This window comes from Rhinoderma darwinii, chromosome 2 (genome assembly GCF_050947455.1).
Source record: "Rhinoderma darwinii isolate aRhiDar2 chromosome 2, aRhiDar2.hap1, whole genome shotgun sequence".
Classification (NCBI taxonomy): Eukaryota; Metazoa; Chordata; class Amphibia; order Anura; family Rhinodermatidae; genus Rhinoderma; species Rhinoderma darwinii.
Window position 1 is genome coordinate 378,528,551 of NC_134688.1, and position 13,246 is coordinate 378,541,796.

At 45.2% G+C, this 13,246-nt stretch overlaps 1 protein-coding gene across 3 annotated transcripts in view; it reads right to left on the bottom strand.

The window, feature by feature from the left end:
- LOC142743296 (amine oxidase [flavin-containing] A-like) overlaps positions 1 to 13,246 on the bottom strand; it is a 129,495-nt gene that overhangs the window by 43,961 nt on the left and 72,288 nt on the right. For all 3 annotated transcript variants that reach the window (XR_012881538.1, XM_075853917.1, XM_075853916.1), the window contains 3 exons: positions 11,425 to 11,584; positions 10,573 to 10,669; positions 3,360 to 3,413 (listed from right to left, as the gene is read on the bottom strand). Coding sequence is in view for 2 of the 3 variants with exons in the window: in XM_075853917.1 (XP_075710032.1) it covers positions 3,360 to 3,413; positions 10,573 to 10,669; positions 11,425 to 11,584 (311 nt within the window). In the remaining variant the exon portion in view is untranslated. The remainder of the gene's footprint in view (positions 1 to 3,359; positions 3,414 to 10,572; positions 10,670 to 11,424; positions 11,585 to 13,246) is intronic.

The window sequence follows — 13,246 nt, forward strand, 5'->3', positions numbered from 1 at the left end:
CATTAACCCAAATTTATTAATAGCATATTTTGCACCAATTGAATTGGAAAGGGCAGTTGGCCCATGTTTCTTAAAAAAATCTGGTGCATTTGGTCTGACTATTGAATTTCTCTTTATACCTGCTATGAGTAGCTGTACTTTTGTGCCACTAATTTGAATCTTTTTCAACCTTTTCCTTTACTAAATTAGTCTCAAAGTACATTTACAGCATGACCACTTTTTGCGCCTGTTTTGTTTTTTAAAAAATGTTTGCGCAATTTTAGATGAAACTTTTTAACCTGTACAATTTCCATCAAAATCAGGTGTAAACTAAATATTAAATGTGGGGCACTGATTTGATACCATCCTAAAGAAAAATGTATGGCACGAATACATAGTTTACATGAATCAAAAGATATATTTTTTAGCTCAAAATAATAAAAGTTATTTTAACAAATCTATTCTCACAAACATGAAAGCAACAATTGTATGTAACACTTCATCGAGTGGGTCAGAATGGTTTACAACAAAAGGAGGGGAAAAATATATAACGTCAGAATGACAGAAGGGTATCCACCAGTTCCTTTAGTAGTAATGTCAGATTTGGAGGATGGCAGTGAGAGTAAGAGTATGTTCACACGCAGTGTTTTCAGATGTAATTTGGGCGTTTTACGCCTCGAATTACGCTGAAAAAACGCCCCTAATACGCCTACAAACATCTGCCCATTGCTTTCAATGGGAATTACGATGTTCTGTTCCCACGAGCCTTTATTTTACGCGTCGCTATCAAAATACGGCGCATAAAATGACGGCTCATCAAAAGAAGTACAGGACACTTCTTGGGACCTTTTTGGAGGCGTTTTTCATTGACTCCAAAATCGGCCGTAAAAAACGCTGCGAAAAACGTGAGTTGTTAAAAAAACGTCTGAAGATCAGGAGCTATTTTCGCCTGAAAACAACTGCGTATTTTCATACGTTTCTGGTCATTGCGTGTGAACATACCCTAAGGCTGGATTCACACGAGCATGTTCGGTCCGTAAAGGACGGAACATATTTCGGCCACAAGTCCCGGACCGAACACACTGCAGGGAGCCGGGCTCCTAGCATCATAGTTAGGTACGACGCTAGGAGTCCCTGACTCTCCGTGGAACTACTCTCCCGTACCGAAAACATGATTACAGTACGGGACAGTTGTCCCGCAGCGAGGCAGGGACTCCTAGCGTCGTACATAACTATGATTCTAGGAGCCCGGCTCCCTGCAGTGTGTTCGGTCCGGGAAATGTGGCCGAAATACGTTCCGTCCATTACGGACTGAACATGCTCGAGTGAATCCAGCCTTAGAAGAGACAGAAACCAGTCTGTCATGCAGTACAAGGAAGTGTAGAAACGACTGATCTATCATCATATAGTGTATTGTCTTTTTTTCTAGATGCTTTTCACATTTTTAAATTTGTTCGGGACATCTTCTGTTTTAACATACTTCTGTCTTGGGATCATGCTATTGACTAACTGATTCAAAATCCTTAGTGTGCGTGACTCATACAATGTATCGCTATTGTCTTGTTAGCCATACATAATGCTATGTAGCTTGTTCAATATCCAAAAGAGACCAACTGTAGGCTTTTCTGATAAAGAAGTATGCAGTAGATCTGACAAAAAGGCAAAACCAACATGCCAAAAATGGAGGACACGGCCATATCAGATGCGAAAAGTCAGCATTCATCCAGAATGGATACATGGTAATGATAGGAGAAAATTCAAGTAAGGGGTGTATCATAAAGGCATTTCTACTATTTCCACCTTACTAAGATACTGAGTGAGACAATCTGTATACCAAGGTTGAGCTGAAGAACAGTTCTCCAGGTACCCAAACAGACAATTCCCATTAACTAAATGAGCCAGATGTTACTTACTGACCCACCAAATAACCAACCAAATCAGGTAAAGCTATACCTGCTATATTTTTTGGGCTTTAGCGTGGATAGCTTAGGACTTGAGTTTCTTCAATTGAAGGGTGCCCTATGTCTTTTCCTGCCCGCTAAGTTGTTCACTGCTCAGCGGGCATCTGTGTAATCGTTGCCTGATTGTTATTGTTTTTTCTTTCCAGACTCTAATAGCTAAACTTTAAACTATGCCCATTATCTGGTATCCCTGACTGCTTGCTTCCTCCCCGATTCCGGACTTGTCTCTTCCCTTGGCAGCAAAGGAGAACGCAGGTTGGAAGCAATAAAACCACATGATTCCTTATCATGGCCTGTTATTGATCAGATGTATCTAAACATATTGGTGGATATATATATATATATATACGCAGTCGAGTCACATTATTATGACTGCCAGCTAATATCCAGAGTAACCGCCGTGTGCAGAACAGACAGCAGCTAGATGGGCTGGGAGTGACTCAATAAGGTGCTGGTAGGTTGTCTCTGGTATCTGGAGCCATGCTGACTGCAGTGCATTCCACATTTGCTGGAGGATGCGTGGGGGAGGATCCAAAGTGTGAACAAGACGATCGAGGTGAACCCCACAGATGCTCAATTGGGTTCACGTCCGGCGAATTAGGGGGCCAGGGAAGTACTTGAAGGTCTTCATCGTGCTCTTCCAAACACTGTCGGACATTTCTAGCCATGTGACATGTCGCATTGTCTTGCTGTCAGATGCCATCTTCCCCAGGAAAGATAAACAGCATGTATGGGTGGACGTGATCTCAACGATGGATTCATACCCAAATTGGTTCAAAATGCCTTCCACATGGATGAGTGGGCCCAGAGAACGCCATGAAAAAATTCCCCAGACCATAACACTGCCACCACCAGCTTGTGTTCTTCCAGCAATGGTTGCAGGGTGTTTATTCTCTGATGTAGCTCGCCTGACATGCCAACGTCCATCCGTTTGATGAAGCAGAAAATGTGACTCATCGGCGAAAGTAACCCTTTGCCAATTATCGGTGGTCCAAATCCGTTACTGCCGTGCAAATTGAAGCCTTTTTTTCCGATGCACCTTTGTTAGAATAGGAGCAGTGACCATCCGTCTGCTTCGGTGCCCCATACACAGTAGGGTTCGGTGAACTGTTGTTTTAGACACACGTCTGGGAGTCCCCTGGTTAATTTTCACAGTGAGCTGCTCCACTGCAGCGTGTTGTTTGGCCCTCGCACACATTCGTAACCGACGTTCATCTCTCACATCAATTGCACGTGGTCCTCCACAGTTTCTTTTTTTTTCTTTATCAAAGTGCTCCACAGTTTCCACGTCGGTTATTCCCATAAATATATATATACACACACACACACACACACACACACACACACACACACACACACACACACACACACACACTCATCAGTAAAGTATATGATGACACAGTGAAAACACAATTTTACCTTTCTTCCTTAGTAAGATTTGTAAGTGCAGATGCTCGTCTCGATAAAATAAAACTAAAATAAAGAAAAATATTTGAGGTCACAGAATATCTGTACAAGCTTAACATTGGATAAATGTTCAGATTTTTTTATTCTTTTACATAGTACATTCCATTTGAGCAACATTTTACAGATGCCAGAAAGAAAGATAATACAAAAACCCAAGAGGTAGCATGGGATTTGAACAAACTGCATCAAGACTAAAAGGTTCTGCCGCAGGTCAAAGAGTGGAGCATGGCAAAAAGTGTATAAAGAGTATAAAGCAGATATGAGGCAGTGATTAAACACACTTGAATATAAAATTTATCTTAAAACCTTTGAACAATTTCTAATATGTATGCACAATGGTAACAATTGGTATGCATCAAATAACAGTATTTAGGTAGTGGCATCACATGACTGGATCAGGAATACACTAAGGCAGGTACCATGAATACTACTAAATGTATGTGAATTTCAAGAGCCAAGCTGAGAAACAAAATGGGAAGGGCTATTTTCCATAAGTGACTCATCAATTAAGGAAGCGCTCCCATGAAAATTTTATTGCTTTGCCCGTTTGTAATGGGCATGTTGTACATGTATATGCTATGTATTTGCTCACTGAGCGTCATGTTTTCAAAGCACATGCTCCGTTCGGCTCCCCCGTGCGGTCACAAGATCTCTAATCTGGCTGGCCGATTCACACGTTGTCTTATGTGTGGACTGGAAGCAGGTTTCTCTATGTAAGTCTATGAGACTCAGAATGTCTCATAGACTTACATAGAAAAACTAGCTTCCGATCCACACATAAGACGCTGTGTGAATCGGTCAGCCAGATTAGAGATCACGTGACTGCACGGGAAAGCCGAACGGAGCATGTGTTTTGAAAACTAGACACTCTAAAGCTTTTTTTCACTAGAAGATCGGAAAGGATGTAAGTGTTAGGGCAGTTGTTGATGCTAAACAAGAGTAGATCCTAAACAGGAAATCTTTTAATTATAGACTGACACTCTTTTCTCCTAACTTTGGCTTAAAAACACAAGCAAGAACTACAACAAATCTGCACTGTGTGAACAAAGCCTTGAAGGGGTTGTCTCACGAAGGCAACCCTGGTCTATATACTCTTTTATCATCTGGTTTTGTAATGATGGGGGTAGGGAAACGGACAAGTGAGACCCTAATCTACCCGCCACTCTGTCCCTGCCTACTTGCAACGACCCGCCCTAGGCGACGGGGTACAACTGGGCGGCGGTCCCTACGCTCAGTAAGTGAACGAGACAAACACACAAAGGGTACACAAAGCTAAGGGAAATGGGGCAGTTGCCCACGGCAACACCGTGAGCAACAAGAGTGGTGAACGAGCCGAGTCAAACCAGGAGTGAACGAGGTACCAAACGCAGAGCAGGAGAGTAGTCAGTAAGCCAGGGTCAGTATGGAGCAGGATCAAATAGTCAGAAGCTGTAGCTGGGCCAGGAAACCACACGAGAAGAATCACAAGCAAAGGAGGAACAGGAAAGGCAGGTATAAATAGACAGAGGGCGGGAGCTAGCTCCGTCTGGCCAGGCTGCGATAGGCTCTCCCACTCCTAAGCCTGCCATCCTGAGTGGTGGAAGATGGAGTCAGTCTCAGAGACATAGACTCAGGTGCAGACTGATTACCTATGGGCGTATACACAGAAGTTGTGCCTGGCAGATCCTTTACAGTACCCCCCCTTTTATGAGGGGCCACCGGACCCTTTCTAAGTGGACCTGGTTTATTGGGGAAACGAAGGTGGAACTTCCTGACCAATACCCCAGCGTGAACATCCCGGGCGGGTACCCAAATCCTCTCCTCAAGCCCGTATCCTCTCCAATGGACCAGAGACTGAAGGGAGCCTTGGACCATCTTGCTGTCCACAATCTTGGCCACCTCGAATTCCACCCCCTCAGGGTTGAGAACAGGAACAGGAGGTTTCCTCGAGGGAGCCAAGGACGGGGAGCAGTGTTTAAGGAGGGAGGCATGAAACACGTCGTGTATTCGAAAAGATGGGGGCAACTCCAGTCGGAAGGAAACAGGATTGAGGACTTCAATGACCTTATACGGCCCAATAAACCGGGGAGCAAACTTCTTGGACGGGACTTTAAGGCGCAAGTTCCTAGACGATAACCACACCAGATCCCCGACCATAAACAAGGGGTTAGCAGAACGTCTTCTATCTGCCTGAGTTTTTTGTATGCTCTGGGACGCCTCTAGGTTCTTCTGAACCTGGGCCCAGACTGTGCACAGTTCCCGATGAACGACCTCTACCTCGGGATTGTTGGAACTACCAGGTGAAACGGAGGAGAACCGTGGATTAAACCCAAAATTACAGAAAAAGGGGGAGACCCCTGACGAGTTACTGACCCGGTTATTAAGGGAAAATTCGGCGAGGGGAATGAATGAGACCCAATCATATTGACAGTCAGAGACAAAACACCTTAAATATTGTTCTAGAGACTGATTAGTCCTCTCCGTTTGGCCATTAGTTTCAGGATGGAAGGCAGAGGAGAAGGACAGATCAATCTCCAACTTTTTACAGAAGGCTCTCCAAAACAATGAAACAAATTGTACCCCTCTGTCCGAAACAATATTGACAGGGGCCCCATGGAGACGCAGGATGTGTTTGACAAACAAGGTAGATAACGTCTTGGCATTGGGTCGTTTCTTGAGGGGCACAAAGTGGCACATCTTACTGAAGCGGTCTACTACAACCCACACCACCGACTTGCCTTGAGATGGAGGCAAATTGGTGATAAAATCCATGGAGATATGGGTCCAAGGTCTCTGGGGAATGGGCAAAGAACGTAGTAAGCCCGCTGGTCGGGACCTGGGAGTCTTGGACCTAGCACAAACCTCACAAGCCGCGACGTAAGCCTTAACGTCTTTAGGCAACCCAGGCCACCAATAGTTTCTGGCAATGAGGTGTTTGGTACCCAGGACGCCTGGATGACCAGATAGTGCGGAGTCATGATTCTCCCTAAGTACCCTTAGCCGGAATTGCAGGGGAACAAACAGCTTGTCCTCAGGAAGGTTCCCGGGAGCTGAACCTTGATCGGCCGAAATTTCAGAGACTAAATCAGAATCAATAGAAGAATTGATTATACCAGGAGGCAAAATACAAGCAGGATCTTCCTCCAAAGGAGGGCTGTCCATGAAGCTACGCGACAGAGCATCGGCCTTAATATTTTTAGACCCAGCCCTATAGGTAACCAAAAAGTTGAATCTGGTAAAAAATAGCACCCATCGAGCTTGTCTCGGGTTTAGATTCCGGGCAGATTCTAGGAAAACCAGATTCGTGTGGTCGGTAAGGACCGTTACCTGGTGCCTAGCCCCCTCCAGGAAGTGGCGCCACTCTTCAAATGCCCATTTAATGGCTAAGAGTTCGCGGTTGCCAATATCATAGTTACTCTCAGTGGGCGAAAACTTCCTGGAGAAGTAGGCACAGGGACGGAGATGGGTGAGGGACCTGGTACCCTGGGAAAAGACAGCCCTCACTCCCACCTCGGATGCGTCAACTTCCACGATAAATGGCTCCAATTGGTTGGGCTGAACCAGCACCGGGGCCGAGATAAAGCACTTCTTAAGGACCTCAAAAGCCTGGATAGCCTCAGGAGGCCAGTGGAGGAGATCAGCACCTTTGCGAGTGAGGTCCGTAAGAGGCTTAGCGATGACCGAGAAGTTAGCAATAAATCTCCTGTAATAATTAGCGAACCCCAAGAAACACTGTAACGCCTTCAGGGAGGCAGGTTGGACCCCCATTCCGCCACAGCCTGGACCTTGGCGGGGTCCATGCGGAATTCATGAGGAGTGAGGATTTGACCCAAAAATGGTATCTCCTGTACCCCAAACACACATTTTTCGGTTTTCGCAAACAGTTTGTTTTCCCGAAGGACCTGGAGCACCTTCCTGACATGCTCAATGTGGGAAGACAAGTCCTTGGAAAACACAAGTATGTCATCAAGGTACACTACAAGAAATAACCCCAGGTAATCTCTTAAAATCTCATTTATGAAATTCTGGAAGACCGCAGGAGCATTACACAACCCAAAGGGCATGACGAGGTATTCGAAATGACCTTCGGGCGTGTTAAACACAGTCTTCCACTCATCCCCCGCTTTGATGCGGATAAGGTTATACGCCCCCCGTAGATCAAACTTAGAGAACCATTGGGCCCCCTGAACCTGATTAAAGAGATCAGGAATCAAAGGAAGGGGATACTGGTCCCTTACAGTGACCTTATTCAAGTTACGGTAGTCAATGCATGGCCTAAGACCACCATCCTTCTTCCCTACGAAGAAGCCAGCACCTACCGGGGAAGTAGAGGGGCGAATGTAGCCCTTGGCCAGGCATTCCTGGATATACTCTCTCATGGCTTCACGTTCGGGACAAGAAAGATTAAATATCCTACCCTTAGGGAGCTTAGCTCCTGGTACCAATTCGATAGCGCAATTGTATTTTCTATGAGGAGGTAACACTTCGGAGGCCTCCTTAGAGAAAACATCAGCGAAGTCCTGAACAAACTCAGGTAGCGTGTTCACCTCCTCAGGGGGAGAAATAGAATTAACAGAAAAACATGACGTCAAGCATTCATTACCCCATTTGGTAAGCTCCCCAGTATTCCAGTCAAACGTGGGATTATGCAACTGCAACCAGGGAAGGCCTAAAACCAAATTGGACGATAATCCCTGCATCAACAGTACATAGCACTGCTCCAAATGCATGGAGCCAACAAGGAGTTCAAAAACAGGGGTATGCTGTGTAAAATAACCATTAGCAAGAGGCGTGGAGTCGATGCCCACTACAGGGACAGGTTTAGGCAAATCAATCAAAGGCATAGCTAGAGACATAGCAAATTCCACAGACATGATATTAGAAGAAGACCCTGAATCCACGAAGGCACTGCCGGTAGCAGACCTACCACCAAAAGAGACCTGAAAGGGAAGCAAGATTTTATTACGTTTCATATTTACGGGAAATACCTGTGCGCCCAAGTGACCTCCCCGATGATCAATTAGGCGCGGAAGTTTTCCGGCTGCTTATTCTTACGCCTAGGACAGGTGTTCACTTGATGCTTGTCATCCCCACAATAGAAGCAGAGACCATTCTTCCTGCGGAACTCCCTACGTTGTCGGGGGGACACGGAGGCCCCGAGTTGCATAGGTACCTCCGAGTCTTCCGTGGAAGAGCGAAGCAACGGGACCTCGGGAGGCATCATGGGGGAGTCAGAGGGGAAAACACAAAAACTTTCAAGTTGTCGTTCCCTGAGACGTCGGTCAAGTCGTACCGCTAAAGCCATAACCTGGTCAAGGGAGTCAGAAGAGGGATAGCTAACTAGCAGGTCTTTCAGGGCGTTCGACAGGCCCAACCTAAACTGGCACCTTAAGGCAGGGTCATTCCACCGAGAAGCTACGCACCACTTCCTAAAGTCAGCACAATACTCCTCAACAGGTCTCTTACCCTGACGTAAGGTCACCAGCTGATTCTCGGCAAAGGCAGTCCTGTCAGTCTCGTCATAAATGAGTCAGAGAGCAGAAAAGAAACGATCAACGGAGGAAAGTTCAGGGGCGTCAGGAGCCAAGGAGGAGGCCCACTCTTGGGGCCCTTCCTGGAGCCGGGACATAATTATACCCACCCGCTGGCTCTCAGAACCTGAGGAGTGAGGCTTTAAGCGAAAGTAGAGCCTACAACTCTCCCGAAAGGAGAGAAAAGTCCTCCGGTCCCCTGAGAACCGGTCAGGCAACTTGAGGTGGGGTTCAAGAGGTGAGGGGCACTACCATGGTAGCGTCAGGCTGGTTGACCCTCTGAGCCAGGGCCCGGACCTGTAGGGAGAGACCCTGCATTTGCTGGGCCAGGGTCTCAAGGGGGTCCATAGTAGTGTCAGGGACCAGGGTAGACTAGGTATAGGGCTTGTGATTATGTAATGATGGGGGTAGGGAAACGGACAAGTGAGCCCTAATCTACCCGCCACTCTGTCCCCGCCTACTTGCAACGACCCGCCCTAGGCGACGGGGTACAACTGGGCGGCGGTCCCTACGCTCAGTAAGTGCACGAGACAAACAGACAAGGGTACACAAAGCTAAGGGAAATGGGGCAGTTGCCCACGGCAACACCGTGAGCAACAAGAGTGGTGAACGAGCCGAGTCAAACCAGGAGTGAACGAGGTACCAAACGCAGAGCAGGAGAGTAGTCAGTAAGCCAGGGTCAGTATGGAGCAGGATCAAATAGTCAGAAGCTGTAGCTGGGCCAGGAAACCACACGAGAAGAATCACAAGCAAAGGAGGAACAGGAAAGGCAGGTATAAATAGACAGAGGGCGGGAGCTAGCTCCGTCTGGCCAGGCTGCGATAGGCTCTCCCGCTCCTAAGCCTGCCATCCTGAGTAGTGGAAGATGGAGTGAGTCTCAGAGGCATAGACTCAGGTGCAGACTGATTACCTATGGGCGTATACACAGAAGTTGTGCCTGGCAGATCCTTTACTGGTTTACTTATTTATCCTTTTACTATATCTGCATTCGGGAAAGACCAATACAGAAAAACAAATACAGTAAAATGCGTGAGTGTTCTTTACCTCTATCTGGCTTTTAAAAATATATGTAAAAGTTTATTTTAATGGTATGTGCACACAGAGCGGATTAGCGGCGGATTTTCCACAACAGATTTCATTGCTGTGTATTACAGTAGCAGCAAAGTGGATGCGATTTCAACAAATTTCAATCACACGTTGTAGAAAAAAAAATACCGAAATGAAGTGCGGAAATTGACTTGCAGTGCGGATTCCAAATTTGCAGCGTGTCAATTTCTCTTGCGAAAACGCGGCGGAATTTCCACACAGAAAAATCTGGTAGGTAATTCTGCAGTGTTTCCGCAGTCTGTGGATGTTCCCTAAAGGGGTTTTCTCGCCAAAGAAAATGATGGCATATTTATAGGATATGCCATTACTGTCTGACCAGTGTGGGCTGTGGCCGCCTCCGTTTTGAGACAGTTCCACTCCCAAACTGGTGCTGTGTTGGAACTGCAACTCCATTCATTTGAATATGGCTTTGTTGCAATTCTCTATACACCGCCTTAGACAAATTATTAGGATCCAGAGCGATGCTAAATGAAATGTTCAGTCATGTGAAGGGGACGTCATAAACCATAAACAATCTGCAATATGTTAGATTATTAAAATTTTCTTACCCCATGAGAGCTGGGGATGAACCATCAGGCTTAGTATCATCTAATGCAATCTCAACAGGGGTGTTTTCATCATCAATAAACATAGCTCCGCAGTAATCTTTTGAGAAAAACAAGGAGGGAAATTTTAGTGAGAGACAAACACTTAGTTAACAACTAATGTAAATACTGGGAACTGTTGAGTCTTTCTTGCCATTTCTACCAGGTTTAAAAAGCATCAACATCCCAAAGCAAAAGGATTCAGCCCCAGTAAAATGTTGGATTACTGCTGCAGTATTGCCAGCAAATAACATACAGCTTCATGTGCAATTGCCCTCAAACTGCCAATAGCGCTCCTATAGTAACCCTACACCACCTCAGTCACTTTTACTAATAAATAAGGGAACTGACCAATTCACTTCTGTATATAATTCAAAAATAGTAGAGATATATTACAATGCCATCAGCAGAATAAGGCCTCATGCACACGACCGTGCAGTATTTACGGTCCGTAAGCACTGCACGGACAGGCCTCGGGCGGTCCACGGAGTGTCACCCGCATTTGCAGACCATGCTCACATTAAAAAGTATAGGAGCACAGTCCATAAATGCAAAAAATAGGACATGTCCACTACGCTATTTATTCTGCCGGAAAAACTGAAACCTTACAGAACGGAGATGAACGGAGACAAACGGAATCCATTAGCAAAGGAAGCGTTACCATTGAAAACAATGGTAATGCAAACACAGAGCTCTTGTTTCCCTTCATGGGTTCCCCTGACGAAAAGGTCTGACGGAACCCATGAACGGAACCCCAATGAAGATGTGAACGAAGCCTACAGCATATAAACATAAAGCAAATATTTGTATATTTACCCATTTTTTTCCAAAACGCTTCCTTGTAATACATCATGGTCTTTATTACGGATCCCATTGGAAGCCTCTGAATTAACTGATTTCTAATAGGTGGCAGCTCAGGATTAAAATGAATCTTTGTAGTTAAACCTGGTGGTATAGCGCTTATAACATACTTGGCCTGAAAAGAACATATTAAAAAAAGATGAAAACTACTAGTAGTGCTATTATTAATAAGATACAGTGAAGGAAATAAATATTTGATCCCTTGCTGATTTTGTAAGTTTGCCCACTGTCAAAGTCATGAACAGTCTAGAATTTTTAGGCTAGGTTAATTTTACCAGTGAGAGATAGATTATATTTAAAAAAAAACAGAAAATCACATAGTCAAAATTATATATATTTATTTGCATTGTGCACAGAGAAATAAGTATTTGATCCCCTACCAACCATTAAGAGTTCAGCCTCCTCCAGACCAGTTACATGCTCCAAATCAACTTGGTGCCTGCATTAAAGACAGCTGTCTTACATGGTCACCTGTATAAAAGACTCCTGTCCACAGACTCAATTAATCAGTCTGACTCTAACCTCTACAACATGGGCAAGACCAAAGAGCTTTCTAAGGATGTCAGGGACAAGATCATAGACCTTCACAAGGCTGGAATGGGCTACAAAACCATAAGTAAGACGCTGGGTGAGAAGGAGACGACTGTTGGTGCAATAGTAAGAAAATGGAAGACATACAAAATGACTGTCAACCGACATCGATCTGGGGCTCCATGCAAAATCTCACCTTGTGGGGTATCCTTGATCCTGAGGAAGGTGAGAGCTCAGCCGAAAACTACACGGGGGGAACTTGTTAATGATCTCAAGGCAGCTGGGACCACAGTCACCAAGAAAACCATTGGTAACACATTACGCCGTAATGGATTAAAATCCTGCAGTGCCCGCAAGGTCCCCCTGCTCAAGAAGGCACATGTACAGGCCCATCTGAAGTTTGCAAATGAACATCTGGATGATTCTGAGAGTGATTGGGAGAAGGTGCTGTGGTCAGATGAGACTAAAATTGAGCTCTTTGGCATTAACTCAATTCGCCGTGTTTGGAGGAAGAGAAATGCTGCCTATGACCCAAAGAACACCGTCCCCACTGTCAAGCATGGAGGTGGAAACATTATGTTTTGGGGGTGTTTCTCTGCTAAGGGCACATGACTACTTTACCGCATCAATGGGAGAATGGATGGAGCCATGTACCGTCAAATCCTGAGTGACAACCTCCTTCCCTCCACCAGGACATTAAAAATGGCTCGTGGCTTGGTCTTCCAGCACGACAATGACCCGAAACATACAGCCAAGGCAACAAAAGAGTGGCTCAAAAAGAAACACATTAAGGTCATGGAGTGGCCTATACAGTGTCCAGACCTTAATCCCATCGACAGCCTCGAAATCTTAATGATTTACAGATGATCTGCAAAGGGGAGTGGGCCAAAATGCCATCTAACATGTGTGCAAACCTCATCATCAACTACAAAAAACGTCTGACTGCTCTGCTTGCCAACAAGGGTTTTGCCACCAAGTATTAAGTCTTGTTTGCCAAAGGGATCAAATACTTATTTTTCTGTGCACAATGCAAATAAATATATATAATTTTGACAATGTGATTTCCTGTTTTTTTTTTTTATATATAATCTATCTCTCACTGGTAAAATTAACCTAGCCTAAAAATTCTAGATTGTTCATGACTGTGACAGTGGGCAAACTTACAAAATCAGCAAGGGATCAAATACTTATTTCCTTCACTGTATGTGCCACTGCTGTGTTTAGCTCGCAGACGATTGCCTAGACT